This window comes from Cololabis saira, chromosome 3 (genome assembly GCF_033807715.1).
Source record: "Cololabis saira isolate AMF1-May2022 chromosome 3, fColSai1.1, whole genome shotgun sequence".
Lineage (NCBI taxonomy): Eukaryota > Metazoa > Chordata > Actinopteri > Beloniformes > Belonidae > Cololabis > Cololabis saira.
The window spans coordinates 53,838,271-53,864,997 of NC_084589.1; the positions used below are offsets into that span (position 1 = coordinate 53,838,271).

At 47.1% G+C, this 26,727-nt stretch overlaps 1 protein-coding gene across 3 annotated transcripts in view; it reads left to right on the plus strand.

Moving 5' to 3' along the window:
• Positions 1 to 3,966: 3,966 nt before the first annotated feature.
• Positions 3,967 to 26,727, plus strand: part of myo1eb (myosin IEb) — a 38,996-nt gene continuing 16,235 nt past the window's right edge. For 2 of the 3 annotated variants that reach the window (XM_061717822.1, XM_061717823.1), the window contains exons 1-16: positions 3,967 to 4,195; positions 8,823 to 8,960; positions 12,004 to 12,093; positions 12,378 to 12,472; positions 12,596 to 12,683; positions 13,003 to 13,092; positions 13,195 to 13,326; positions 14,656 to 14,790; positions 18,135 to 18,267; positions 18,893 to 19,089; positions 19,172 to 19,252; positions 22,254 to 22,340; positions 23,424 to 23,510; positions 23,975 to 24,142; positions 24,471 to 24,556; positions 24,697 to 24,778. In XM_061717822.1, the coding sequence (XP_061573806.1) occupies positions 4,193 to 4,195; positions 8,823 to 8,960; positions 12,004 to 12,093; positions 12,378 to 12,472; positions 12,596 to 12,683; positions 13,003 to 13,092; positions 13,195 to 13,326; positions 14,656 to 14,790; positions 18,135 to 18,267; positions 18,893 to 19,089; positions 19,172 to 19,252; positions 22,254 to 22,340; positions 23,424 to 23,510; positions 23,975 to 24,142; positions 24,471 to 24,556; positions 24,697 to 24,778 (1,692 nt within the window). In that variant the 5' untranslated portion in view covers positions 3,967 to 4,192. Of the gene's footprint in view, positions 4,196 to 8,822; positions 8,961 to 8,981; positions 9,073 to 12,003; positions 12,094 to 12,377; positions 12,473 to 12,595; positions 12,684 to 13,002; positions 13,093 to 13,194; positions 13,327 to 14,655; positions 14,791 to 18,134; positions 18,268 to 18,892; positions 19,090 to 19,171; positions 19,253 to 22,253; positions 22,341 to 23,423; positions 23,511 to 23,974; positions 24,143 to 24,470; positions 24,557 to 24,696; positions 24,779 to 26,727 lie in introns of those variants that run through there. The other variant, XM_061717824.1, reaches the window with a different exon arrangement.

Genomic DNA, 26,727 nt, shown 5'->3' on the forward strand with positions numbered 1-26,727 from the left:
ATCAGCAGACTCTGCTCTGATTGGCTGCTCAGACTCTGCTCTGATTGGCTCAGCAGGATCTGCTCTGATTGGCTCTCAGCAGACTCTGCTCTGATTGGCTCAGCAGGACTCCCGGCCAATCAGGGCCCGGTAAACGGTAAACGGTGGATTCTGACCCGTGTTTTTGGACCAGTGTGTTTTTCTTGTTAAACGTTTGTAAAAACCCGTTTTTGTGTTTGAGCCATTAAAACCTGCAGCTGCTGCCGAGTCTCCGCCCCTTCCTGTCCACGCTCCGCCCCCTCCGCAGAGTCTCCGCCCCTTCCTGTCCACGCTCCGCCCCCTCCACAGAGTCTCCGCCCCTTCCTGTCCACGCCCCGCCCCCTGCACCGCTGGCCCCGCCCCTTCCTGTCCACGCCCCGCCCCCTCCGCAGAGTCTCCGCCCCTTCCTGTCCACGCCCCGCCCCCTGCACCGCTGGCCCCGCCCCTTCCTGTCCACGCCCCGCCCCCTCCGCAGAGTCTCCGCCCCTTCCTGTCCACGCCCCGCCCCCTCCGCAGAGTCTCCGCCCCTTCCTGTCCACGCCCCGCCCCCTCCGCAGAGTCTCCGCCCCTTCCTGTCCACGCTCCGCCCCCTCTGCAGAGTCTCCGCCCCTTCCTGTCTATTCTCCGCTGCTGGCCCCGCCCCTTCCTGTCCACGCCCCGCCCCCTCCGCAGAGTCTCCGCCCCTTCCTGTCCACACCCCGCCCCCTCCAGCGCTGGCCCCACCCCCGGAGGACGAGCCGGTTTAAACCAGACTCTAACTCAGACTCTAATCCAGACTCTAATCCCCGGCTGATGTCGTTCCTGCTGGGCGTTGTGTTTCCGATCAAAGAGTTTTATAATTCTAATGTTTTTACTAAACCATGTTTGACTGCAGTATTTCCTGTAAAGATTAGTTTTAGTTTGATTGTTTGTGTTTTAGATCAGAGTTTTTAAGTTTTACTTTTTAACTTTTAGTTTTTAAAGGGAAAGTTCGGTTTTTTACAACCAGGACCTTATTTATGACATTTTTTATGGTCGTATACTCACCCAGGCAAGTTTGGTGTCATTTGGAGTCCTTCGGAAGATACTAGGAGGTTTTTTGCGAGCCGCTTCTCCATGTAATGGAGCGCATGAGGGCATAGACGGACGCAGACGATGCAGCGTCTAAATAACACATGATTGCCACGAAACTCGTTCATTTCTTTTATGAATCACTAGATCTGCTTCCAGGACCTGTTGTAACATTGTGGCGCTGTCTGTGTAATAAATAAATCAGTTTGTAAACAAGACCTCTGAACTCAGGACGTCATCTCTGTGCGCGCATCGCAGACATAGCTCCGTGTACAGAAACCTCACGCTACTGTTAGTTTACTGTTAGTTATTTGAAACATGTCTGAATATTTGTCACATTCTGAGGTTGTGGACGACGACTTTGAATATGATGGCCGTCCTTACGGTTTTGAGCCGGAGTTACGGCTGAAGAGCTCACTGAACGGAGGACAGAGTGCTGCACAGAGATGACGTCATGAGGTCAGAGGTCTGGTTTACAAACGGATTTATTTGTTACACACACAACCCCGGATGTAGACAACAGATCCTGGAAGCAGATCTAGTGATTCATAAAATAAATGAAGAGTTTTGCGGCAATCATGTGTTATTTAGACGCTGCATCGTCTGTGTCCGTCTATGCCCTCATGCGCTGCCGTTATATGGAGACGCAGCTCGCAAAAAACCTCCTAGTATCTTCCGAAGGACTCCAAATGACTCCAAACTTTTCTGGGTGAGTATACGACCATAAAAAATGTTATAAATAAGGTCCAGGTTGTAAAAAACCGAACTTTCCCTTTAAGTTTTAGTTTGATTGTTTTAATGATTTAGATTTCAATTTTTCATTGTTTTAGAGTTTAATTGTTTTAGAGTTTTAGATCTTCTACCTCAGTAAATGTGGTCCAGACCTGCAGGTTCATCTTCCACCAGCAGGAGGCGCTGGGGGGAGGAGCTTAAGGAGGGGGAGGAGCTAAAGGAGGGGGAGGATTCAGAATCAGGGGAGGAGCTAAAGGAGGGGGAGGAGCCAGTGAGGTTTCCGGACCTGCAGGTTGATCTTCCACCAGCAGGAGGAGCCGGTTCCTCCTCGGTCTGCACTGAAACCTGAGAGGGGGAGGAGCCAGAATCAGGGGGAGGAGTCAGGGAGGGGAGGGGCTAGTGAGGGGGAGGAGCCAGGGAGGGGGAGGAGTCAGAATCCGGCTGGGGGAGGAGCCAGGGTGGATTCCAGATCTGGAACCAGATCTGACTCTAGACCAGGTTCTAGACCAGGTCCAGGTTCTAGACCAGGTTCAGGTTCCAGGTCCGGGTTCTTTTCTCCTCAGTGAAATAAACACTTGAAGCTTTATTATTATTATTATTATTATTATTATTATTATTATTATTATTATTATTATTACAAACATTAAAAAAATCGTAATAAATTGATCATTTTCTGTTTCTGTTTTTGATTAAATTAAAATTCCACCCAAAATGTTTGTTGCTCTTTTTTTTAACTGACTGAAATGTTTACCTGGTTTTTACTCAGTAATTAAAGTGAAACTGGACGGTAAAAAGAAAGCGTGTGTTGTTTCCATAATATTACCTGGTAATTGTAGATTATAATTATAAAGATTTGAACAAACACACTCCACCACCACCTTGTAACAAATACGCCAAAACAGGTGATCTGTCAAAGATTTTTTTTTCTTCCAAAGGATAAAGAAAAAAATAAAAAGTTGTGTATAAAAACATATTGTACAGTGTAAAACGTATTAGTGTAAAACATAAAACTGCACAGTGTTGAAAATATAGACACATTCAGTCAATCAATGCAACAAATAAAAAATACAGTGCATTCAATAACGATATAACAACATATTTAGATCTGAAACTGGCATGTCAAGGACATATTTATTATATATATATATTATTATTGTATTATCTGCCCCTTGTGTTTAAGTACCTGGTATTACCGGGTTATTACTGTAAAAGAGAGGGTTACCGAAAAAACATCGTCTTTACGTCCGGTTGAGTCTGTTTCTGTTTTTATGGTTCGTTCTTTCATTTCATTTTCATTTTATTCTTTATTTCATTCAAAAAACAATTCAATACAAACACAAATACAAATGTTCCTAACTTCTGAATGAAAGGGAGCAGAAAGAAGAAGAATCTTATCTGATCTGCCCCTTTCACAAATAACATACATTAAAAATAATAATAAAAAAACAACAAATAAGTGAATAAAAACAACTAAAATAAAATTACCACTGCCTACGGGGATGTCAATCAAACTCAACATTTTTCGTTATATTTCCTTAACATACAGGCTTTAATTGTTCTTTTGAATGTAATGTTTGATTTGATTCTTTGTTTTCTTTATTCAGATTGTTCCATAAACTGATTCTTTCACAGAAACACAACGTTCCATCAATTTAGTCCTGAATCTTGGTTTATAAAAATCTCTGTTCCTTTTAAGTTTTACTTGCTTTTTCCTTTTTCAAATCTTTTCTGAACGTTGATTGATTCTTAGTTTCGTTTTATTGATGTTCATTAGTTTTAAAAGCAATAAACAATTATTTTACTATTTATTTCTTGTAAATTATCTTATTTACAAGAAATAAATACTAAAGTTATTCCAAATGTTGTATTTATTTGTGTCCAGAACTTTGTTTCAGCTGCGGTTGTTGTAAAGTGCTTTATAAATAAAGTTGAGTTGAGTTGAACTACATTACCCAGAGTTCCACGGTGCAGAGGGGGCGGGGCCTCACTCGAGGGGGCGTGGCCTCACAGAGGGGGTGGGGCCTCACCCCCAGGGGGCGGGGTCTCCCCAGGGGGCGGGGCCTCCCCCAGGGGGCGGGGCCTCACCTGGGGGCGGGGCCTCACCTGCAGGGGGCGGGGCCTCCCCTGCAGGGGGCGGGGCCTCACCTGTCCACACCTGCAGGGAGTTGAGCTGAAGACGCAGGAAGTGCAGGAAGGAATGGAATGAATGTTGAGAAAAGTGAAGCGATCTGAAGATTCTGAGCCGGATTAGCAGGACCAGGACCTGGAACTGGTCTAGCTGGACCCCCTTTACCCCCCGGACCCCCTGGACCCGGTTTACCTGGACCCCCTTTACCACCGGGACCAGAACCGGCAGCTTTAACTCTGGGCTGAAGCAGGAAGTGGATCAGACATGGTGAGTTCAGACGGGAGGGTCCTGGTCCAGGACCTGGACCTGGACCTGGACCTGGACCTGGACCTGGACCTGGACCTGGACCTGGACCTGGACCTGGACCTGGACCGGGTCCAGGGTCAGGTCTGGACCCTGGACCAGAGACCAGAGATCAGAGACCGGTTCCTGATCAGGAACCGGTCTCTGATCTCCCGGTCGGATCTCCTGATCCAGGATTTATTTAATGTATTTATTTATGTATTTATTTCAGATCCCCATTAGTTGCTATTCTTCCTGGGGTCCAACACAAACATACATTTCTATAAAACTTCAACAGTACAATATAAAATGTTAGTTAAACAGAATAAAACAAAGTACAAAGAACAACAACTAAAAAGAAAAACAAGACAAAAAAGGAAAAACAAATTAAAACTAAAGATAATAATGAGCAGAAAACAATGAAAAAAGAAAATTAATTTTCCTAAATGAAAAAAAAAAACAAATAACCAAAAACAGATAGATTAAAGATAAATCCAAGTACAACTAAAGATAAATAAGTGCATACTAAATGAGGCAAATACAAAACAAAAACAAAGAAACATATTTCAATGGAAGAAAATTTAAAAATAGTGAAAATAACCGGAAACGTCACAAAACTTCAGCCAAATAAAATACTAAGAATTAAAATTAAATGCAGAACAAGAAAATATGTTTATTTATAAAAACACCTAACATAAATGATATGAAACTAAATGTGATTGATGGTATTGATCATTAATATATTCACACAAAAATAAAATAAATCTGAATCTGAACCGGTTGTTTTTTCTTTTGTTGCCGTGGAAACGTCCTGACTGCTGATTGGGTCGTTAGTTTTTTGTTGATCCGTGTTGATCGACCAATCAGACGCCGGGACAGGGATGGGCGTCGTCTTTCAATTCAATTCAATTTTATTTGTATAGCGTCTAGTACAACAGTTGTCTCTAGACGCTTTACAGAGACCCAGAACATAAACATAAACCCCCGAGCAGTTATTACATAAACAATGGCAGGTAAAAACTCCCCTAGTGGGAGAAAAACCTTAAGCCAAACAGTGGCAAGAAAAACTCCCCTTTAGGAGGAAGAAACCTGGACCAGGACCAGGATCATCAGGGGGGACCCTCCTGCCGAGGGCCAGACTGGTGGGTCAAGGACGGCAACAGCACAGCAGGCAGGTGGAAGCAGCAACGGGATGACCAGAGGTGGGGACCGCAGGCCAGAACGCAGCTCCCGAGGCTCCGGCCTGCAAACATGCACAAAAGAGAAAAAAGGGGGCCGGCACAAGAAACTACAGGAACGATGGACAAAAATGATAGCTATGAGATATTTATAATAAATAAAAATGTAAATGGAGAAGAGAGGAAGAGGAGAGGAGAAGAAGGGTGAGAGGCACCGCCCAGCGGATCATGTCGGTGCACAGAGCGAGAGACAGAGAAACTACCCGGGTCCTAATAGGGCCCCCCTGGTCTTACAGGGGCCCCTGTAGGACCCGGGGGCCCTGTAGTTCGCATTCTCTGACTGTTTACAACCGGAAGTAAATTTCCTCGGTGCGCAGCAGACGCATCACATAAGCGTGTCGTTTAGTTTATCTGTGTTCCATTTTCATCCAGTATATGGTGCTATCGAGTCAATAATAGGCACAACTGTCCTTGAATGAATAAAGAAAGAAAGTAAAACAGCTTCCTTTGTTGGGCCAGAGAAGCTTAGGTAGCTGCAGTAGCACATGGCTACTTAATATGCAGAATGACATCATTCTGCATTTTGTTTTGTTTTGTTCTCTTACTCTTTATCTAGAGAGTTTTGATGACTGCGTTTGTTCTATTGATGTCACAAACATTTAGTGACTTTTTTTTCCTGGTCCTGTCACCTGACGGAGATTTGAATGTGAAATTAACATTTTCAGGCAGTATTAAAGACAAAAGTAGCAAATATAATTAGGAAGTAATGTGAGTGTGAAGAAGGAGAAAGAAGTGAGAAGACTTCTTTCCACTGCAGGCAGGTGATGACATCGACAGGTGACTAAGAAGGATCCATGATGCACTGAAACATACACATGTAACATATCAAAGTGTTGTTCTCTCTCAACAGTCATATTTAAGATAATCTCACACAGCGCTGTCAGTAGCAGTAACGTAAGTTACACACGTTTCAGACTGCTATCATAAATATGCACTGCACTGCGGTGTGAATAATTATAATATTTAATGTAACTGCATTACTGAGGATCTGCAGGTTGTTGAGTCTCAAATTACTTCAATGCATATAAATAACCGCTGCAGTAATAATTACATGGCTGCAAACCAGAATCTATAAAACATGTAATGTTAATTAAAAACATGAACTGTTAGCTACCATCACAGCTTGTTAACGTTAGCAAGTGACATTGATATAAACTCGTAACTGAAGTTATGTGACAATCTAAATCCAGCTGAATAGATTTGCAGTCTGATGTGCAGTCTGATAGCTGGTCCAGCGCATGGCTACTGCACGCTATAATACTAAGCTTCTCTGGCCCCACAAGCAAAGCTGTCTTTATTTCTTTCTTTCTTCATTTAATGAGGCTTACATTAGTCATTTACAAGTGTTGAAATATATGAAAACCATAACTCAATGAACGAGTGTCTGTATAGTGTATTATTGACTTGATGGCACACACACACCTACAAACACACACACACTTATACACACACACACACACACACACACACACACACACTTATACACACACACACACACACACACACACACACACACACACACACACACACTTATACACACACACACACACACACACACACACACACACACACACACACACACACACACACACACACACACACACACACACTCCCAGGCGAGTTGTTGCAGGACTGAGGAATTCTGGGAATCCAGCAGCTGATGACATCACTGACACGGAGACGCAGCAGCCAATCAGAGCGCAGCTCCACTTCCTGCAGACGGGGGTTATTTTAAATGTAGATTTTAAAATCTACATTGAAGAGCTTCTGATTGCTGTCAGGAAGTGTTTTATTGGTGTTTTTACACATAAATTGTGCTGTTTTAAGGTCTACTAAATCTCTGAATTTAAGCACATTTGAATTTAGGAATAATCTATTAGTTGGTTCTTGATAATCTGCTTTGTTTATAACTCTGATGGCTCTTTTTTGTAATAAGTGATGAATGGGACGATGAAGCAGCTGTAACATGTTCAGGGAGTCATGAGTGACGATGTCCTGGTTCTGATCAATATTCCGATTGATTTAGAAGCCTTTGATTGATTTAGAAACCTTTGCCTTTAAATAATCAACATGTCTCTTCCAGCACAATTTATGGTCGATAACCCCTGTTGTTTTGGGAGAAAATCTCACTTTAAGGTTCTAGAGTGGTCGGATGTGCAAAAATAAATCACACACACACAGACACACACACACACACACACACTCGCTTCTGCTATAATGAATACATTTATTAGCAAGCAGTGCACACAAAAAGACTCACACACAACTGCCCTTTGCTAGGATAACTGTGTCAGGTTATCCCCCGTGAATGGCAGAGCAACAGACAATAACACAGGGGCTAGGCCTTGATAACTCTCACCTCGACACACAAAGGACTGGAGAGCCGGACAGTCCTGGCAGAGCAGCCATAAACCCGCTGGGCTACCGTGCACTAGACCCGCAGCTGACTCCGACTTTAACTTCCGGCTGTCCCGTCTTTATAACTTTCCTAGCTGGTGAGGGGGGGAAAAGGCACCTTCACCCCTACGCGAGCTCCCACACCAAATCGCTTCCCACGGGAACCCAGCCCCGTGTGAACAAGCCACACATCACAGCTATATTTGTTTTTTTTGTGATCTAATTTTTCTTTCTTTTTTCTGAAAAAACAACATGATGCATGTATATGATATTTTAACAAAAAAACACCAATACATAAAAACAACAAATGAATAGATAAATGTAATAACAAAAAGCAAATACAAAACAAAAAAAAAGTAATGCCCATATTATTAAGTATAACAATGCAAAATTAACACATAAATTAAGGGCAAAAATAAATGAATATATAAATAAATAAATAAAAATGAAATCATAACCCCAGACATTACCCACCCCACCCCCTGGATCCTATTGAACACAGCTACATTTGTTAACAAACAGCAGGTGCAGACTGTGTTTTGGGAACTCAGGGCATTTCAGGACACAAAAACATATTTTTTCTCCCTTCACCTGTATCTGCCCCCCCCCCCCCCCCCCCCCCCCCCCCCTCTATGTGCCCCCCCCCAGGGCAGTAAGGAACTAACGCCTGTATCTTCCCCCCAGGGCAGTAAGGAAGGTTTTCCTAACCCCTGTACCTGCCCACCCCCCCCCCACCTCCCCCCCCCCCCCCCCGTTACCCTCCCCAGGGCAGTAAGGAGCGCTACCACTGGCAGGCCCAGAACGTGAAGGTTTTCCTAACCCCTGTATCTGCTCCCCCCCTGTATCTGCTCCCCCCAGGGCAGTAAGGAAGGTTTTCCTAACCCACCCTGTATTTGCCCCTCCAGGGCAGTAAGGAGCTAACCTCTCTATTTGCCCCCCAGGGCAGTAAGGAGCTAACCTCTCTATTTGCCCTCCAGGGCAGTAAGGAGCGCTACCACTGGCAGGCCCAGAACGTGAAGGTCTCCGGCGTGGACGACATGGTTCTGCTGTCCAAGATCAGCGAGGAGGGAATCACCGACAACCTGAAGAAGAGATACATGGACGACTACATCTTCGTATCCTTTACTGGTCCTGGTCCTGGTCCTGGTTCTGGTCCTGGTTCTGGTGAGTCCTGGTGAGTCCAGAGACCAAGACCAGGACCAGAGATACATGGACGACTACATCTTCGTATCCTTTTCCTGGTCCTGGTCCTGGTCCTGGTTCTGGACCTGGTCCTGGTCCAGAACCAGAGATAGATACACAGAACCCTCCGGTTAACCCAGATTTTGGCTTCTGACAATGTCTCAAATCAGTAGCTCGTAGCAGAAAAACAGAAACATCGTGAGAGACACAGAACCCAGCAGATTCTGACAATCTTAATTTTATTCAGATATTCTTTATAATGAGTGAGTAAGCTCAGTGCGAAGACAGAGTGAGATTCTTTTGAAGAAAATGTTTGATTACATTACAGTAAATGGAGACCGAAACAGGTATTGGCGCCGCTCTATCCTCCCCACACCCCCACCCGTTTAAATTTGTGCATACCCTGCCAAGTCACATTTTATGAATCCCAACACCTATGTCTACATTCTGACCAAAAATTATTTGTCTCCTTTCTACGGTTTGGCCGTGAGCTCGAGTTACAAATAAAAATTTGGGTTATTTTTTGCTGTTTCTCACACTCTACCAACCGACACCCGCACTCTAGATTTGACGAAAAAGGGATTTCCAGTCCTCGCTTGAGGGCTCATATTTTGAAAAGTTTACACCTTACGAAAAAACTGTTTGGGTTTGGAGAGAAGAGAAGTTTTCCTCCGTTTTGAAGTTTGAATGACATTTCTACGTGAAGGTATGAGAAAGTTAGGTGACTCAGAAAAAAGGTGAATTTTGGCTTTTTTTACCTCCTCCCATCCACAGTGTGACATTCCGTGCCACACACATACAGTACATGGGAAAATCTCCCCATTAATTTGGAAATGTTTTTGCACTTCGAGCGAAAACTATTTGTGCCATCGCTCTGAAAATCCCCAGGACTGAAGTTAAATTCAGGGCCTACAACTTTCTAAATCGGTTCAGAATTTTTTCGAGTAACGGTGTGCGAGTGGTGAGGCCCCAAACGTCTCCCAATAAGTTCTGGATGGCGCCAAAAGCGCATGTTTTCGCACATTGCGCAAAAACGTGCCCGCCAATCGCTAATAAAAGTCATACCACCCGATTCCCGCTTAAGGGGCACGTTTCTAAATTTTTACTTAAGTTGTGGGACTAGTTATGCGCCGAAGTTCGTCCGGAAAATGAATAATAATAAGATGAAACGCACACAATAACCACAGTGCCTCTGGCTGCGCCAAGAGGCACTGCTCCTCCATTGCTATTGCATAGCTATGGAGGAGGCGTGCCACTTGGCACAGCCGTGGCACTAACTAGACAATTTCCTAGCAGAAATTTCGAGAGTGCCACGGCGGGCTGCTGCACATTTGTGTACATTGCTTGATTTTGCAAGCAATAAACGTGAATACTCACATATCGGCCAATCAGAAGAAGGGGTTGGGCTAATTGGCACCAATGAAGGTGAAGGACTCAATACCAAGTCCAATGACACCACCTATGACTCTCTATGTCAAACCATTCAAAAGATATTTGAATATCACATATCGGCCAATCAGAAGAAAGGGCGGGGCTAATTTGTATATATAATATACAAATGTATATATTTATATATATAATATATATATACCCCATGCACCGGTTCCCAGCAGGACTGGGTATAATCTAAGGTCAAAAGGTCAGGGTTCATATTTCTCCATTTTCCAGGGTAAAGTATATGAAGTCTGTACTGACTGAGTCATGTGACCAGTTCTGGGTCAGTCTAATCAGTCAACAGCTGAGCACTGGTTGCCCCGGCAACAAGAACCTCGACTCTAGGAACATTCCGGTATGGCTGTGAGAAAAACCAAGATTTTTGCCTTGTGACAAGTTCTCAAATAACTCCTAGCAGAAAAATAAAGAAATCGTGAGAGACACAGAACCCGGCAGATTCTGACAATCTTAATTTTATTCAGATATTCCTTAAAATGTGTTAGTAACGGCAGTGCGAAAACAAAGTGAGAGTTTTTTGAGAAAATGTTTTATTACATTACAGTCAATGGAGACCGAGGCAGGAATTGGCGGAGGAGGAGTAGCAAACCGAAATCTGTCCGGAAAATGAATAAGAATAAACATGCAGGATAACAATAGTGCAGGATAACAATAGTGTCTCTGGCTGCGCCAGAGACACTATTGTTATCCTGCACTCCTCCTCCATTGCTATGTCATAGCTATGGAGGAGGAGCCTCTTGGTGCAGCCATGGCACTAAGTAGAAAATTTCCTCGCAGAAATGTCAAGAGTGCCACCCACGGCGGCTGCTGTCCATCTGTCTACATTGCTGCAATTTGCAGCAATAAAAGTGAAGGACTGAAAACCAAGAAATAATTTACCTGACAAAAAGTCATAGCACACCATTCCCGATCGAGCCGCACGTTTTGATATATGATGCGTCTCGGTCGTCTGAAATCTGTAGGAGTAGCAGCAAACCGAAACCTGTCCGGAAAATGAATAAGCAGATGAATAATAAATCCACACAATAATAATACATGCCTCCTCCTCCATTGTTATGGCATAGCGATGGAGGAGGCGTGCCACTTGGCGCAGCCGTGGCACTAATAATAATGATAATAATAATGATAATAATAATAATGATAGCTCTGAAAACAGAAAGTGAAAAGATGTTATATATTACTATAGTTTTAGATAATTTTCTATTTACGGTATTAATGTTTGGCTTCCATGTTTTTCATCAATAATTATTCCTAAGAATTTCGTAATGTTTGTTTGTTCTAATTTTATGTTATTGATGATTAAGTTCATTACGTTCTGGTCCTGGTCCAGGTTCTAGTTCTGGTCCAGGTCTCTAGTTCTTGTCCAGGTCCTGGTTCTAGTCCAGGTTCTGGTTCTGCTCCTGGTTCTGGTATCTGGTCTTCAGTTCTGGTCCAGGTCCAGGTCCAGGTCTCTAGTTCTGGTCTCTGGACCTGGTCCTGGTTCTGATCTCTGTCTCTGGTTCTGGTCCTTGACCCGTGTCCCAGACCTACATCGGTCCGGTTCTGATCTCGGTGAATCCGTTCAAGCAGCTTCCGTATTTCACCGACCGGGAGGTGGAGCTTTACCAGGGAGCGGTGAGGCCACGCCCCCTTTACCTGTCTGTACCTGTAACCCCGCCCCCTCACCTGTACCTGTAACCCCGCCCCCTCACCTGTACCTGTAACCCCGCCCCCTCACCTGTACCTGTAACCCCGCCCCCTCACCTGTAACTCACCTGTAACCCCGCCTCTTTACCTGTACTTGACTCACCTGTACCTGTAACCCCCCCCTTCACCTGTACCTGTAACCCCGCCCCCTCACCTGTACCTGACTCACCTGTACCTGTAACCCCGCCCCCTCACCTGTATCTCACCTGCAGGCCCAGTACGAGAACCCCCCCCACATCTACGCTCTGGCCGACAACATGTACCGGAACATGATGATTGACAACGAGAACCAGTGTGTCATCATCAGGTGGGCGGAGCCTCGATTCATGTACATGTACCTGTACCGGACTCACATGTACCTGTACCATGTTTACACCAGAACAAGAACCAGGTGACTGACATGTTTGTTTTGTTCTGGTTGCCATGGCAGCGGAGAAAGTGGTGCTGGGAAAACCGTCGCCGCCAAATTCATCATGAGCTACGTGTCCAAGGTGTCGGGGGGAGGACAGAAAGTACAGGTTAGTACTACTACTGTAGTACTACTACAGTACTACTACAGTACTACAGGTCAGTGTCGGGGGGAGGACAGAAAGTACAGGTTAGTACTTCTACTGTAGTACTACCATAGTACTACAGGTCAGTGTCCAAGGTGTCGGGGGGAGGACAGAAAGTACAGGTTAGTACTACGGTACTACAGAGTTTAAAGACCAGTTGATGTTGTCTCCACGGTAACGGTGGTTGATGATGCTTGTCTCCACGGTAACGGTGGTTGATGATGCTTGTCTCCATGGTAACGGCTGATGTTGTGATGATGTTGTCTCCACGGTAACGGTGCAGCACGTGAAGGACATCATCCTGCAGTCCAACCCGCTGCTGGAAGCTTTTGGAAACGCCAAGACGGTCCGCAACAACAACTCCAGCAGATTCGTGAGTACAAGTACACACTAGTACCACCAATTATACACGCTAGTACACACCAGTACCACGTTATACACACTAGTACCTGTACTGATACTACCACTCTCTCAGGGGAAGTACTTTGAGATCCAGTTCAGTCGGGGAGGAGCTCCGGACGGAGGGAAGATCTCCAACTTCCTGCTGGAGAAGAGTCGGGTGGTGTCGCAGAACCAGGGGGAGCGGAGCTTCCACATCTACTACCAGGTACTACTACAGTACTACAACCAGGCTTCCTACAGGTGGAAGCAGCAGTGGGATGATCAGAGGGGGGGCTGCAGGTGGAAGCAGCAGAGGGATGATCAGAGGGGGGGCTGCAGGTGGAAGCAGCAGTGGGATGATCAGAGGGGGGGCTGCAGGTGGAAGCAGCAGAGGGATGATCAGAGGGGGGGCTGCAGGTGGAAGCAGCAGAGGGATGATCAGAGGGGGACTGCAGGTGGAAGCAGCAGAGGGATGATCAGAGGGGGCTGCAGGTGGAAGCAGCAGAGGGATGATCAGAGGGGGGGCTGCAGGTGGAAGCAGCAGAGGGATGATCAGAGGGGGGGCTGCAGGTGGAAGCAGCAGAGGGATGATCAGAGTGGGGGCTGCAGGTGGAAGCAGCAGAGGGATGATCAGAGGGGGGGCTGCAGGTGGAAGCAGCAGAGGGATGATCAGAGGGGGGACTGCAGGTGGAAGCAGCAGAGGGATGATCAGAGGGGGGGCTGCAGGTGGAAGCAGCAGTGGGATGATCAGAGGGGGGACTGCAGGTGGAAGCAGCAGTGGGATGATCAGAGGGGGGACTGCAGGTGGAAGCAGCAGTGGGATGATCAGAGGGGGGACTGCAGGTGGAAGCAGCAGTGGGATGATCAGAGGGGGGCTGCAGGTGGAATCAGTAGTGGAATGATCAGAGGGGGGCTGCAGGTGGAAGCAGCAGTGGGATGATCTGAGGGGGGGGGCTGCAGGTGGAAGCAGCAGTGGGATGATCTGAGGGGGGGCTGCAGGTGGAAGCAGCAGAGGGATGATCAGAGGGGGGCTGCAGGTGGAAGCAGCAGTGGGATGATCAGAGGGGGCTGCAGGTGGAAGCAGCAGAGGGATGATCAGAGGGGGCTGCAGGTCATGCAGCTCCTGAAGCTCTGGCCTGCAAACATACACAAATCTACCGAAGCTGTTTGAGAATAACTATTATAGTTCTGTAGCTGCAGCTTCTGACTCTTAACACACTAGAGTTTACACTAGCTAGAGGCTCTGTGTGACCTCTCTGTGACCTCTATGCCCCCCTCGACCCCTGTATGACAACCCCCCCCCCCCCCCCCCCCCACCCCCTCCCCGTGTCCCCCCAGCTGCTGGACGGTTATGTTTATACCCCATGTATGACCTCTGTGTGACCTCTGTCTGATCCCACCGTGACCTCTGTATGACCTCCAGCTGCTGGACGGTTATGTATGACCTCTGTGTGACCCCTGTCCCACCTCGTGACCTCTGTATGACCCCTGCCCCCCCCCTCGTGACCTCTGTACGACCCCACCATGACCCCCCCGTGACCTCTGCCCCCCCCAGCTGCTGGACGGGGCCTCGGCGGAGCAGAGGGAGAGTCTGGGCATCACCACGGCTGATTACTACAACTACCTGAACCAGAGCCAGACCTACACGGTGGAGGACGTGGACGACAAGGGGGACTTCAGTCTCACCACGGTGAGGACACGTCTGTCTGTCTGTCTGTCTGTCTGTCTGTCCACCTGAACCAGTCCCAGACCTACATGGTGGAGGACGTGGACGACGAGGTTTTTAGTCCTTGACCTTTATTGGTGAAAATTGCACGTGCGAGGGCCCGTTCATCCTTTCATCGCTGCTGCAGCTTTAGTTATCGCCACGGCTGCACCAAGAGGCTCCTCCTCCACAGCTATGCCATAGCAATGGAGGAGGAGTGCGGGATAACAATAGTTCACTCCTCCTCCATTGCTATGCGATAGCAATGGAGGAGGAGTGCAGGATAACAATAGATGCCTCCGGCTGCACCAGAGACACTATTGTTATCCTGTACGTTTATTTTTATTCCTTTTTTGGCCAGATTTCGGTTCGCTACTCCTCCTACATATTTCGGAGGACCCAGGCGAATCATATATCAAAACGTGTGTCTCGACCGGGAATATAGTGCTATGACTTTTGGTATTCTCAAAAAACGGCCAAAAAAACCCATTGAGAGCGGATGGGAAAACGTCAAAAAAAGCGCCAAAATTCACCTTTTTTCTGAGTAACCTAACTTTCTCATACTTGCACGGAGAAATGTCATTCAAACTTCAAAATGGAGGAAAACTTCTCTTCTCTCCAAACCTGAAACTGTTTTTTCCTAAAATGTACACTTTTCAAGATATGAGCACTAAAGCGAGGACTGGAAATCACTTTTTTGTCAAATCTAGAGTGCGAGAAACAGTGAAAAAATAACCAGAATTTTTATTTGTAACTCGAGCTCACGGCCAAACCGTAAAAGCTAGACAAATCATTTTTGGTCAGAATGTAGACATACGTGTTGGGATTCATAAAATGTGACTTTGACAGGCGGGGTATGCACAAAATTTAAAGCGGTGCCAATTCCTACCTTGGTCTCTATTGACTGTAATGTAGTCAAAAGTTTTTTTAAAAAAATCTCACTTTGTCTTCGCACTGACCTTACTCACTTATTTTAAGGAATATCTGAATAAAATTAAGATTGTCAGAATCTGACAACTTCTGTGTCTCTCACGATGTTTTTGTTTTTCTGCTAGGAGCTACGGTTTGATCTCAAATCAGAGTGATTTGAGACCTTGTCAGAAGCCAAAATCTGGGTTTTTCTCAGAGCCAAACCGGAAGGTTCTGAAGTGGAGGTTCTTCCTGCAACTTTTGAATTGTTTGACATAGAGAGTCATGGGTGGTGTCATCGGACTTAGTTTTGAGTCCTTCCCCTTTATTGCTGAAAAATGCAGCAATGTACACAAATGGGCGGCAGCCCGCCGGGGCACTCTCCAAATTTCTGCAAGGAAATTTTCTAGTTATTATTATTACCTGTCTGTCCACCTGTACCCCCCTGTCCCCCCTCTAGGAGGCCATGGCGGTGGTGGGTCTCTCGGGGGACGAGCAGGACTCTGTCCCCCTGTCTAACCACCTGTCCCCCCTCTAGGAGGCCATGGCGGTGGTGGGTCTCTCGGGGGACGAGCAGGACTCTGTCCCCCCCTGTCTAACCACCTGTCCCCCCCTGTCCCCCTTTAGGAGGCCATGGCAGTGGTGGGTCTCTCGGGGGACCAGTAGGACTCTGTCCCCCCCTGTCTAACCACCTGTCCCCCCCTGTCCCCCCTGTTGTGCAACTCAGGTAGCTTGGCTGATCAGTTATCGAAGGCTTATTAATAATTTTTTTCAAGAATTATTAATAATTAATAAAGTCGACTATTTATCAAATTGAATGACCAATATGATAAATAAAATCCTCGGGGCACCACCCTAGGGCCTTAATCCAGGGAAATGATAACTTAACAGCAGAATATCAGTCTCAAAGTAATTACTATACCCAGTTATTAACTTGAAGGAGTGAGATCCGAACACTAGGCTCTGTCAAACAAATCAATTGTGACCAAACTTTATATGAAATAACAACCACTCATTAAAAATCAATCAGGATTTATTTACATACAAGTGTCAAAAGATGATAAACGCAACACCCCAAATAAAATCCTGATGGCACACTTACATTATTATAACACCATTAGCTAACTAGAAAAACAACAATCAATAAAAATGAAATGAAGGTTAAATGCATGGAATGAAAAGAAAAGAATCAAATGTAATGATAAACATGGTATCAACGAACATCTACAGTTCAAACGTGGCTGCAGTGTTTAAAGAAGCCGGGGCTCCTGTGGTCTTTTAAAGATGGCAGAACCCTCTTTAAGCCACGCGCAAATCTAGACCGGATGTTACTCCCGGTGTTTTAAACTGTGATCAACTGGCGAAACGGCGCCACCAAATGAACAAATAACCGTAATATGCACACAGTAATTTCATTAAACATAAATTCAGGTCTACACCAGTGACTGATCGCCCAGAACACAGCCTCACGCGTCCTCGGGAGTCCGGATCTGAAGCTGCAGGCTTCGTCGCCTGCGGGCGCGGTCCTGCAGGAATTTCCCCGTCAGTCTCCCGGCTCACGTGGGTCGGCTTTTGATCCCCCCGCCGATCGCTTCTGGCGGGGATTCGTCAGTCTCAGCGGCCGCTCAGTCCCTCTCTCCTGCTCCTTAACTTCAAAGAAAAGCAACAGTTGCTGGAGCAATCTCACCCCGGCTCCTACTGGTCCTGCGGCCTCAACACGCCGCCTCGCTGCGCACGGGGGCCGGTTCCTCCCTTCGGAACGTCGGCTCGTCCCGTGTTGTGTCGCCGGGCAGCAGGAGGGTCTCGCGGTCCAAAGGCTGGAGCTCCTGGCGGGGTTTGGCTCCCGGAGCGGTCGTCCTGAATGAACGACAGGGCTCAGAGGAAAAAGAAAGGAGTTAAGACAGGGAGAGAGTCCAGAGCGCAGGGCTCTGGGATCGGATCTTGCGCCCGGTCTCGACGGCTCCTTGAAACCCCCCCCCCCCACAGCTCTTAAAAGCTGCTGGACAGCAAAGCGCGTCCCGGATCGTTTGCTGAAGAGAAGAGAGAGATCTCGGTGCAGCACGGAGTTTTGTATTTCCGCGCGCTGCGGTGACGTCATCAGTGCCTCGCTCGGGATTGGGTGCGCGTCGCTCTCAGGCACCGCCCCATCCCGCAAGGCATGCTGGGATTGTAGTTCATGGCGCAGCGGCCATTTTAGGAGGCACATTAAAGCGGGTTTCAGGCTGGGGGGGTTGACCAGGATTTCAAAGTTTGAATATACATTCACAAAATGTTCATAAACCTTTATAACAGTCCACATGATCACTGGGTGTGGCCCAACACCCCTCTAGGAGGCCATGGCAGTGGTGGGTCTCTCGGGGGTCCAGCAGGACTCTGTCCCCCCCTGTCTAACCACCTGTCCCCCCCTGTCCCCCCTCTAGGAGGCCATGGCGGTGGTGGGTCTCTCGGGGGATGAGCAGGACTCGGTCCTGCAGCTGGTGGCAGGAATTCTCCACCTGGGGAACATCAGCTTCAGGGAAGAGAACAACTACGCCGTGGTGGAGAGCCAGGACTGTAAGAGGGGGGGGGGTCATGTGACCTCTGACCTGGGGGGGGGGTCAGCTGGGGGGAGAGTCAGGTGTCTAACCCTGGATTCACATTGAAAGTGTCACAGGCGTCGCTACCATTCATGTCTATGAGAGCTGCTACCATTCATGTCTATGAGAGCTGCTACCATTCATGTCTATGAGAGCTGCTACCATTCATGTCTATGAGAGCTGCTACCATTCATGTCTATGAGAGCTGCTACCATTCATGTCTATGAGAGCTGCTACCATTCATGTCTATGAGAGCTGCTACCATTTGTCTATGAGAGCTCGAGTAGAGTTGTGTGTTGTTGTTGTTGTTCTGGTGTTTGACTGATGCTCGGACCCATGACCCTCCTCTCCTTCCTTTTGAATAAAGTCGAAATTTCGTGAATAAAGTTGAAATTTCGCCTTTTTTCTCAACATTTCAACTTTATTCACGATATTTTGACTTTTTTCTCCAAATTGTACTTCAACATTAATCTCAACATTTCCACTTTTTTCTTGACATTTCCACTTTTTTCCCCAGTCCTGGCGTTCCCGTCCTACCTGCTGGTCTCTGACCTCCCTGTCCCCCCAGTCCTGGTCTGACCCCCCTGTCCTCTGTCCCCCAGTCCTGGCGTTCCCGTCCTACCTGCTGGGGATCTCCCAGGATGGTCTCTGCAGTAAACTGACCAGCCGGGTTATGGACAGCAAGTGGGGCGGCCGGACCGAGTCCATCGCCGTGACCCTGAACACGGAGCAGGCCGTTTTCACCAGGGACGCCCTGGCCAAGGCGCTGTACGCCCGGCTCTTCGACTTCCTGGTGGACGTAGGTGACCCGGCTCTGGGTCTGGGTCTGACCCGGTTCTGGTTCTGACCCGGGTCTGACCCGGTTCTGGTTCTCCCTGCAGTGCATCAACAAGGCCATGCAGAAGGACCAGGAGGAGCTGAACATCGGAGTCCTGGACATCTACGGCTTCGAGATCTTCCAGGTACAAACACCTGCTTTAAATCTAATGCTACTGCTAATGCTACTGCTACTGCTACTGCTAATGCTACTGCTAATGCTACTGCTAATGCTACTGCTACTGCTAATGCTACTGCTTATGCTACTGCTACTGCTAATGCTACTGCTAATGCTACTGCTACTGCTAATGCTACTGTTACTGCTACTGCTAATGCTAATGCTACTGCTACTGCTAATGCTACTGCTAATGCTACTGCTAATGCTACTGCTACTGCTAATGCTACTGCTACTGCTAATGCTACTGCTAATGCTACTGCTAATGCTAATGCTACTGCTAATGCTACTGCTACTGCTACTGCTAATGCTACTGCTTATGCTACTGCTACTGCTACTGCTACTGCTAATGCTACTGCTACTGCTACTGCTAATGCTACTGCTACTGCTAATGCTACTGCTAATGCTACTGCTACTGCTACTGCTAATTTAGCAGAGACTTGTATCTAAAGCGACTTTAGCATTAGGGTTAAGTCCTTGCTCAGGGACCCAAGGTGGTTCATTTTGCTTGTCATTCCGGGGCTTAAACCTGGGACCTCCAGACCAGAACCTGGATCCCCCAGACCAGAACCTGGATCCTCCAGACCACCTCTGTAGCCACTAGACTACCACACCCCGGTAGAGGAGTGGTACTCTCCCCAATCTAGAGGCACAGTCCCCAATATCCATAACATCCCCCAATATCCCCAATATTCCCCAACATCCCCCAATACTCCCCAACATCCCCCAATACTCCCCAACATCCCCCAATACTCCCCAATATCCCCAATATCTCCAATATCTCCAACATCTCCAACATCCCCAGTATGTCCAACATCCCCAACATCTCCAATATCCCCAACATCTCCAGTATCCCCAGTATGTCCAACATCCCCAACATCTCCAATATCCCCAACATCTCCAGTATCCCCAGTATGTCCAACATCTCCAATATCCCCAACATCCCCCAATACTCCCCAATATCCCCAATATCTCCACATCCCCAACATCCCCAGTATGTCCAACATCCCCAACATCTCCAATATCCCCAACATCCCCCAATACTCCCTAATATCTCCAACATCTCCAACATCCCCAGTATGTCCAACATCCCTAATATCCCCAACATCTTCAACATCTCCAACATCCCCAACATCCCCAGTATGTCCAACATCTCCAATATCCCCAACATCTCCAATATCCCCAACATCTCCAGTATCCCGAGTATGTCCAACATCCCTAATATCCCCAACATCTCCAGTATCCCCAGTATGTCCAACATCTCCAGTATCCCCAGTATGTCCAACATCCCCAATATCCCCAACATCTCCAGTATCCCCAGTATGTCCAACATCCCTAATATCCCCAACATCTCCAGTATCCCCAGTATGTCCAACATCCCTAATATCCCCAACATCTCCAGTATCCCCAATATCCCCAACATCTCCAGTATCCCCAGTATGTCCAACATCCCTAATATCCCCAACATCTCCAGTATCCCCAGTATGTCCAACATCCCTAATATCCCCAACATCTCCAGTATCCCCAGTATGTCCAACATCCCTAATATCCCCAACATCTCCAGTATCCCCAGTATGTCCAACATCCCTAATATCCCCAACATCTCCAGTATCCCCAGTATGTCCAACATCCCTAATATCCCCAACATCTCCAGTATCCCCAGTATGTCCAACATCCCTAATATCCCCAACATCTCCAGTATCCCCAATATCCCCAACATCTCCAGTATCCCCAGTATGTCCAACATCCCTAATATCCCCAACATCTCCAGTATCCCCAGTATGTCCAACATCCCTAATATCCCCAACATCTCCAGTATCCCCAGTATGTCCAACATCCCTAATATCTCCAATATCCCCAACATCTCCAGTATTCCCAATATCCCCAATATCCCCACTATGTTCAACAACCTCAATATCCCCAACATCCCCAGTATGTTCAACATCCCCAATATCCCCAACATCCCCAGTATCCCCAATATCCCCAGTATGTTCAACAACCCCAATATCCCCAACATCCCCAGTATCCCCAGTATACCCAATATCTCCAGTATCCCCAACATCCCCAATATCCCACCATGTCCCCCACTATCCCCAATATCCACACCACAGTCGTTTCCAACAAAACAAATCCCTACAACCTCCGGAGCGTGAAGGAACTCGGGGTGGATCTCACCCCCCTCTGGTGCCAAACCACCCAGGGGCATCGGTGGGTCCCCCCCTCCGGTGCCGGTAACCCTAACCCTAACCCAGGGGACCAGCTTCTCAACATCCTCGGGGAGCCCCCCCCCCCACCACCGTCTCACAACGTCCCTATTCAGCGTCAGCAGCGCAGCATGCCCACTATAGGGGATGCTGGTCCCCCTCCTGGGCCACCGGATGGGGGACCAGAATCTCTTTAACTTGTCCAGGAGTCCACGGCATCTCCACACTCCTCCCACCACTGGGTTCTTGCCTCGGCAACCACCGAAGCCTTTGTTCTGCCGGCCTGCTGGCACCTATATTCTGCCTCGGGAGTCCCTCAGGTCAAAGGGGTCTATAGGACTCCCGATCCACTGTAGCCCAGCAGCGTGGTCGGGGATTAACGCCAGGACAGGCACCGACAACCTAGCGGCCACAGCCTTGGTCAGCTGGCTCGCCAATGGAGGCGTGGAACGTGGTCCACACAGACTCCGTGACCCCCACCTCCATGACCCCCACCTCCATGACCCCCACCTCCTCAGGGATGGGGTTGAAGCTCTGCCGGAGAGGGGTGATAAAGTTCTATCAGACAGGCTAGCGCTGAGTTTGGAACCGCGCTTTCTGATTCCACGGAAAAGAACTGGCTCCGGTTCCAAGGTAGCAGCAACTCTTTGCTGGCGTTTTTAAGGACGATCTGTGATGAGCACAGAAGTTAATGGCTTTACAACACAAACACATCCAATCTATAATTTCCTTCATCTTCTCTTGACTATTTTTTATTTTTTCTTCCAGAAAAATGGATTTGAACAGTTCTGCATCAACTTCGTCAACGAGAAGCTGCAGCAGATTTTCATCGAGCTCACCTTGAAGGCTGAACAGGTTGGTCTGTTTAAATCTGAGGTTCCTCCCTGGGCCGGGGGACGTTGTCCTCTTCCTCCGGGGGACGTTGTCCTCTTCCAGCCGGTTCCTACCGGATCTGGGAGCTTCAGGGTTCTAGACTCTAATGCTGGTCCTAGGACCCAGATCTTTGATGATTAATCAACCACCACGTCGTCAGGTGGATGACGGATCTGAGCTCTCCTGCTAATCTCACCTGAGTCTGGTTTAGGGTTGTGTTTTAGCTTGAAGACGTCCAGACGTCCAGCTGCAGTAATCCAGTCTAAAAGTAACTTTTACAGCTGCAGTAATCCAGTCTAAAAGTAACTTTTACAGCTGAAGTAATCCAGTCTAAAATGACCAGACACATTTACTTTTACATTTCAGAGGTGAATCAGTTTGCAGACGATTGTTTAGTGTGATTTAAAGAATCAGAATCAGAAAGGGGTTTATTGCCAAGTTTTCACACGAGGAATTTGTTATGGGGATTGGTGCAACACAATACAAATATAAAAACAAATATATAAGAGATAAATGCAGGTATTAGTGTGATTTAAAGGAGGTATTAGTGTGATTTAAAGCAGGTATTAGTGTGATTTAAAGCAGGTATTTGTGTGATTTAAAGCAGGTATTAGTGTGATTTAAAGCAGGTATTAGTGTGATTTAAAGCAGCTATTAGTGTGATTTAAAGCAGGTATTAGTGTGATTTAAAGCAGGTATTTGTGTGATTTTTAAGCTGGTATTAGTGTGATTTAAAGGAGGTATTAGTGTGATTTAAAGCAGGTATTTGTGTGATTTTAAGGAGGTATTAGTGTGATTTAAAGCAGGTATTTGTGTGAATTTAAAGCAGGTATTTGTGTGATTTTTAAGGAAGTATTAGTGGGATTTAAAGGAGGTATTAGTGTGATTTAAAGCAGGTATTAGTGTGATTTAAAGCAGGTATTAGTGTGATTTAAAGCAGGTATTAGTATGATTTAAAGCAGGTATTAGTGTGATTTAAAGCAGGTATTAGTATGATTTTAAGGAGGTATTTGTGTGATTATTAGTGTGATTTAAAGGAGGTATTTGCTGATTGTCTCTCTGCAGGATGAATACGTCCAGGAAGGAATCAAGTGGAGACCGATCGAGTATTTCAACAACAAGGTGGTCTGTGACCTCATCGAGTCCAAACTGGTGAGTCGTTGGTGGAAGAAACGGATAAAGTATTTGATATTTTCAACCAAAACTCAATACATGTGGACTCCAGGACGATGACCAGTTACCGGGATAATAGAGAGCAGGTTGTTGATGTAAACGGTGTCTCATCTACTAAAGTGTTCTCTCTGGAGTTCCACAGGGATCCATCCTGGGCCCGTTACTGCTTCTAATTTACATTAATGACTCACGGCCTTTAAGGAGCTGAACCGTCAACCCTCCTGCGTGTGTGTGATTTCCCAGAATCCTCCTGGGGTCATGATTGTGTGTGATTTCCCAGAATCCTCCTGGGATCATGAGCATGTTGTGTGTGATTTCCCAGAATCCTCCTGGGGTCATGATTGTGTGTGATTTCCCAGAATCCTCCTGGGGTCATGAGCATGTTGTGTGTGATTTCCCAGAATCCTCCTGGGGTCATGAGCGTCTTGTGTGTGATTTCCCAGAATCCTCCTGGGATCATGAGCGTCCTGGACGACGTGTGCGCTACGATGCACGCTAAGGGCGAGGGCGCCGACCAGACGCTGCTGCAGAAGCTGCAGGGACAGATCGGTTCCCACGAGCACTTCAGCAGCTGGAACAAAGGCTTCGTGGTGCACCACTACGCCGGCAAGGTCCGTTCACACGTTCATACGTTCATACATTCACACGTTCACCCGGTCACCTGGTCACCCTTTAACCTGTTAACACTTTCACCTGATCACACGAGCACTTCAGCAGCTGGAACAAGGGCTTCGTGGTGCACCACTACGCCGGCAAGGTCCGTTCACACGTTCACCTGGTCACACATTCACCCTTTAACCTGTTAACACTTTCACCTGATCACACGAGCACTTCAGCAGCTGGAACAAGGGCTTCGTGGTGCACCACTACGCCGGCAAGGTCCGTTCACACGTTCACCTGGTCACACATTCACCCATTCACCCTCTCACCTGTGTCCAGGTCTCCTACGATGTGGGCGGGTTCTGTGAGCGGAACAGAGACGTTTTGTTCAACGACATCATCGAGCTGATGCAGAGCAGCGAGTTGTGAGTAATCAGAGTACTCAGAGTAGAGTTGTAAGTAATCAGAGTACTCAGAGTAGAGTTGTAAGTAATCAGAGTAAATGTTGCTTTTTAAAACGTCTAAAACGTTTTTAAAAGTGGTATCTGTGGTGTGTTTGTGTCAGTCCGTTCATCAGAGCTCTGTTTCCGGAGAACCTGGAGGCCGAGAAGAGAGGGAGGCCGTCCACGGCTAGCAGCAAGATCAAGGTGAGATAAATATATACACACATGTCTGTCTGTCTGTCTGTCTGTCTGTCTGTCTGTCTGTCTAGTATCTCTCTAGACGTCTAGTATCTCTCTAGACGTCTAGGCAGGTGTGTGTGGATCCACGTGGCTCTCTCTGCAACCTTGACTGCTGTCTCCGTCACCAGAAGACTTGGAACGGTTTAGCCACTTTTGCACTAGTATCGGATCAGCCCGGCTCTGCTCGGCGCGGCACGGCACGATTCCACACGTGTGTTTTCGCACTGCCAGGGGAGAAGCGGGCAGGTTGTGGTGAAGCTGCTGTGACGTACTCGATTGCGCAACACCTTTGTTCATGTCAGCGCTGATCAGAAATCAGCTGGAGCCGCGAGCGGCTGAGAGTAAAACAGCCCGTCTACATCCCTTTTTTAATTCTCTCGTCAGCCACCAGGTTTATGAACATCTGCACCTCAGAGTTGGATCACCAAACACACGTTTTGCGCTTTATAATAAAATCGCTGCGAGCCGCGAGTCCCCTCGCTCTGACTCCCGCTTCCTGATTCAAACGTCTGACGGCCCCGCCCCCCGACCAATCAGAGGCGCGGAGGGTGATGACGTCAGAAATAGTCCCTGCTCGGCAAGCTTTCAGAACCTCACTGAAATGGTTACAGAAAAAGGTATCGACTTGGAGCGGCTCTACTCGTCTCAGCCCTAGTGCGAAAGCGCGAAACGGGTAGAACCGAGTTAAGGTGGTACTAATGCAAAAGCGCCATTTGTTCCACCTCCGAGCTTTCCAGTGTTTACGTCTGAAGTCTTTCACCACGATGTAGTCTCCACTCCGAGGTCATGGAGTTTTGTCTCTGCCGGTTTGGGGAGGGCGACCTTAACCTGTTTGTGAATATCAGAACAGAACGACAAGGTTGCACAATATCGTAACATTTCATCTTCTTAAAGGCCAGTCTCTTGCAGCTGCCTCTTAACGGGCCCAGTCCCTGTTTAGAGGTCTCCCAAACAGGATCTCAAGGGGCTCAGGCCATTTCTGCTTCTCTGGCAGCCCTCATGTGCATCAGCACAATGGGGAGCGCTTTGGTCCAGGGCAGTTTTGTAGACTCACACACTTTAGCAAGTTTGTTTTTCAAAGCCATTTTCCCTTTCACATGCGCCACAGGAGGACGGATGGTAGGAGCAATGTCGTCTTATATCAGTGCCCATATACCGTATTGTCCTAAATATAAGACGGTGTTTTCTGCATTGAAATAAGACGGAAAAAGTGGGGGTCGTCTTACATTCGGGGTCTAGACGTTATACCCATTTACAACGCTAGATGGCGCCAGATATCTTTAAAGCGAATGCTGAACTTAACTCCCCAGGCCAAAGGAACCCCTGTCACGAAGAAGAAAAATAAAAAATAGTATAAGAAAGAAAAGAGAAGAAAATAAGAGAAGAGATAACAGAAAGTGGAGAAACGTAGCGACAATCTGGAGAAAAGTGTGTGGAAGTTCGGCAGGTGAACCGGCAGCTGAGGAGAAGTTATGATGCAAACTTCAAGATAATGATTTCAAATAGTCAAAATAACAGGCTTTTTCTCTCCAATATATTGTTATAATCATTTGTTTCAGATTTACTGTAATTATTTTCTGTATAGAAATTGAATTTGGTGTTCAAAAAGTCTTTCTTCAAACTTGAGTCTTGAAAAAGAGGCTCGTCTTATAATCGGGGTCGTCTTATATTTCGGGACAATACGGTACTCACCAACCTGTTTCAGTGCAGCACTCACAAAAGGAGTGTCATTGTCTGAGCTGATGTTTGCTGGAACTCCCCACCTGGGAATTATCAGGTGCATCAAAACCTTCTCCACTGCAGCGGAGTCCTGTTTTGTTGTGGGGAAAACATGCAAACGATAACCAAAACAAACTTTTTGCCTTCACTGGGTGTAGGTTCAATGAAATCCATCTGCAAATGCTGAAACGGTC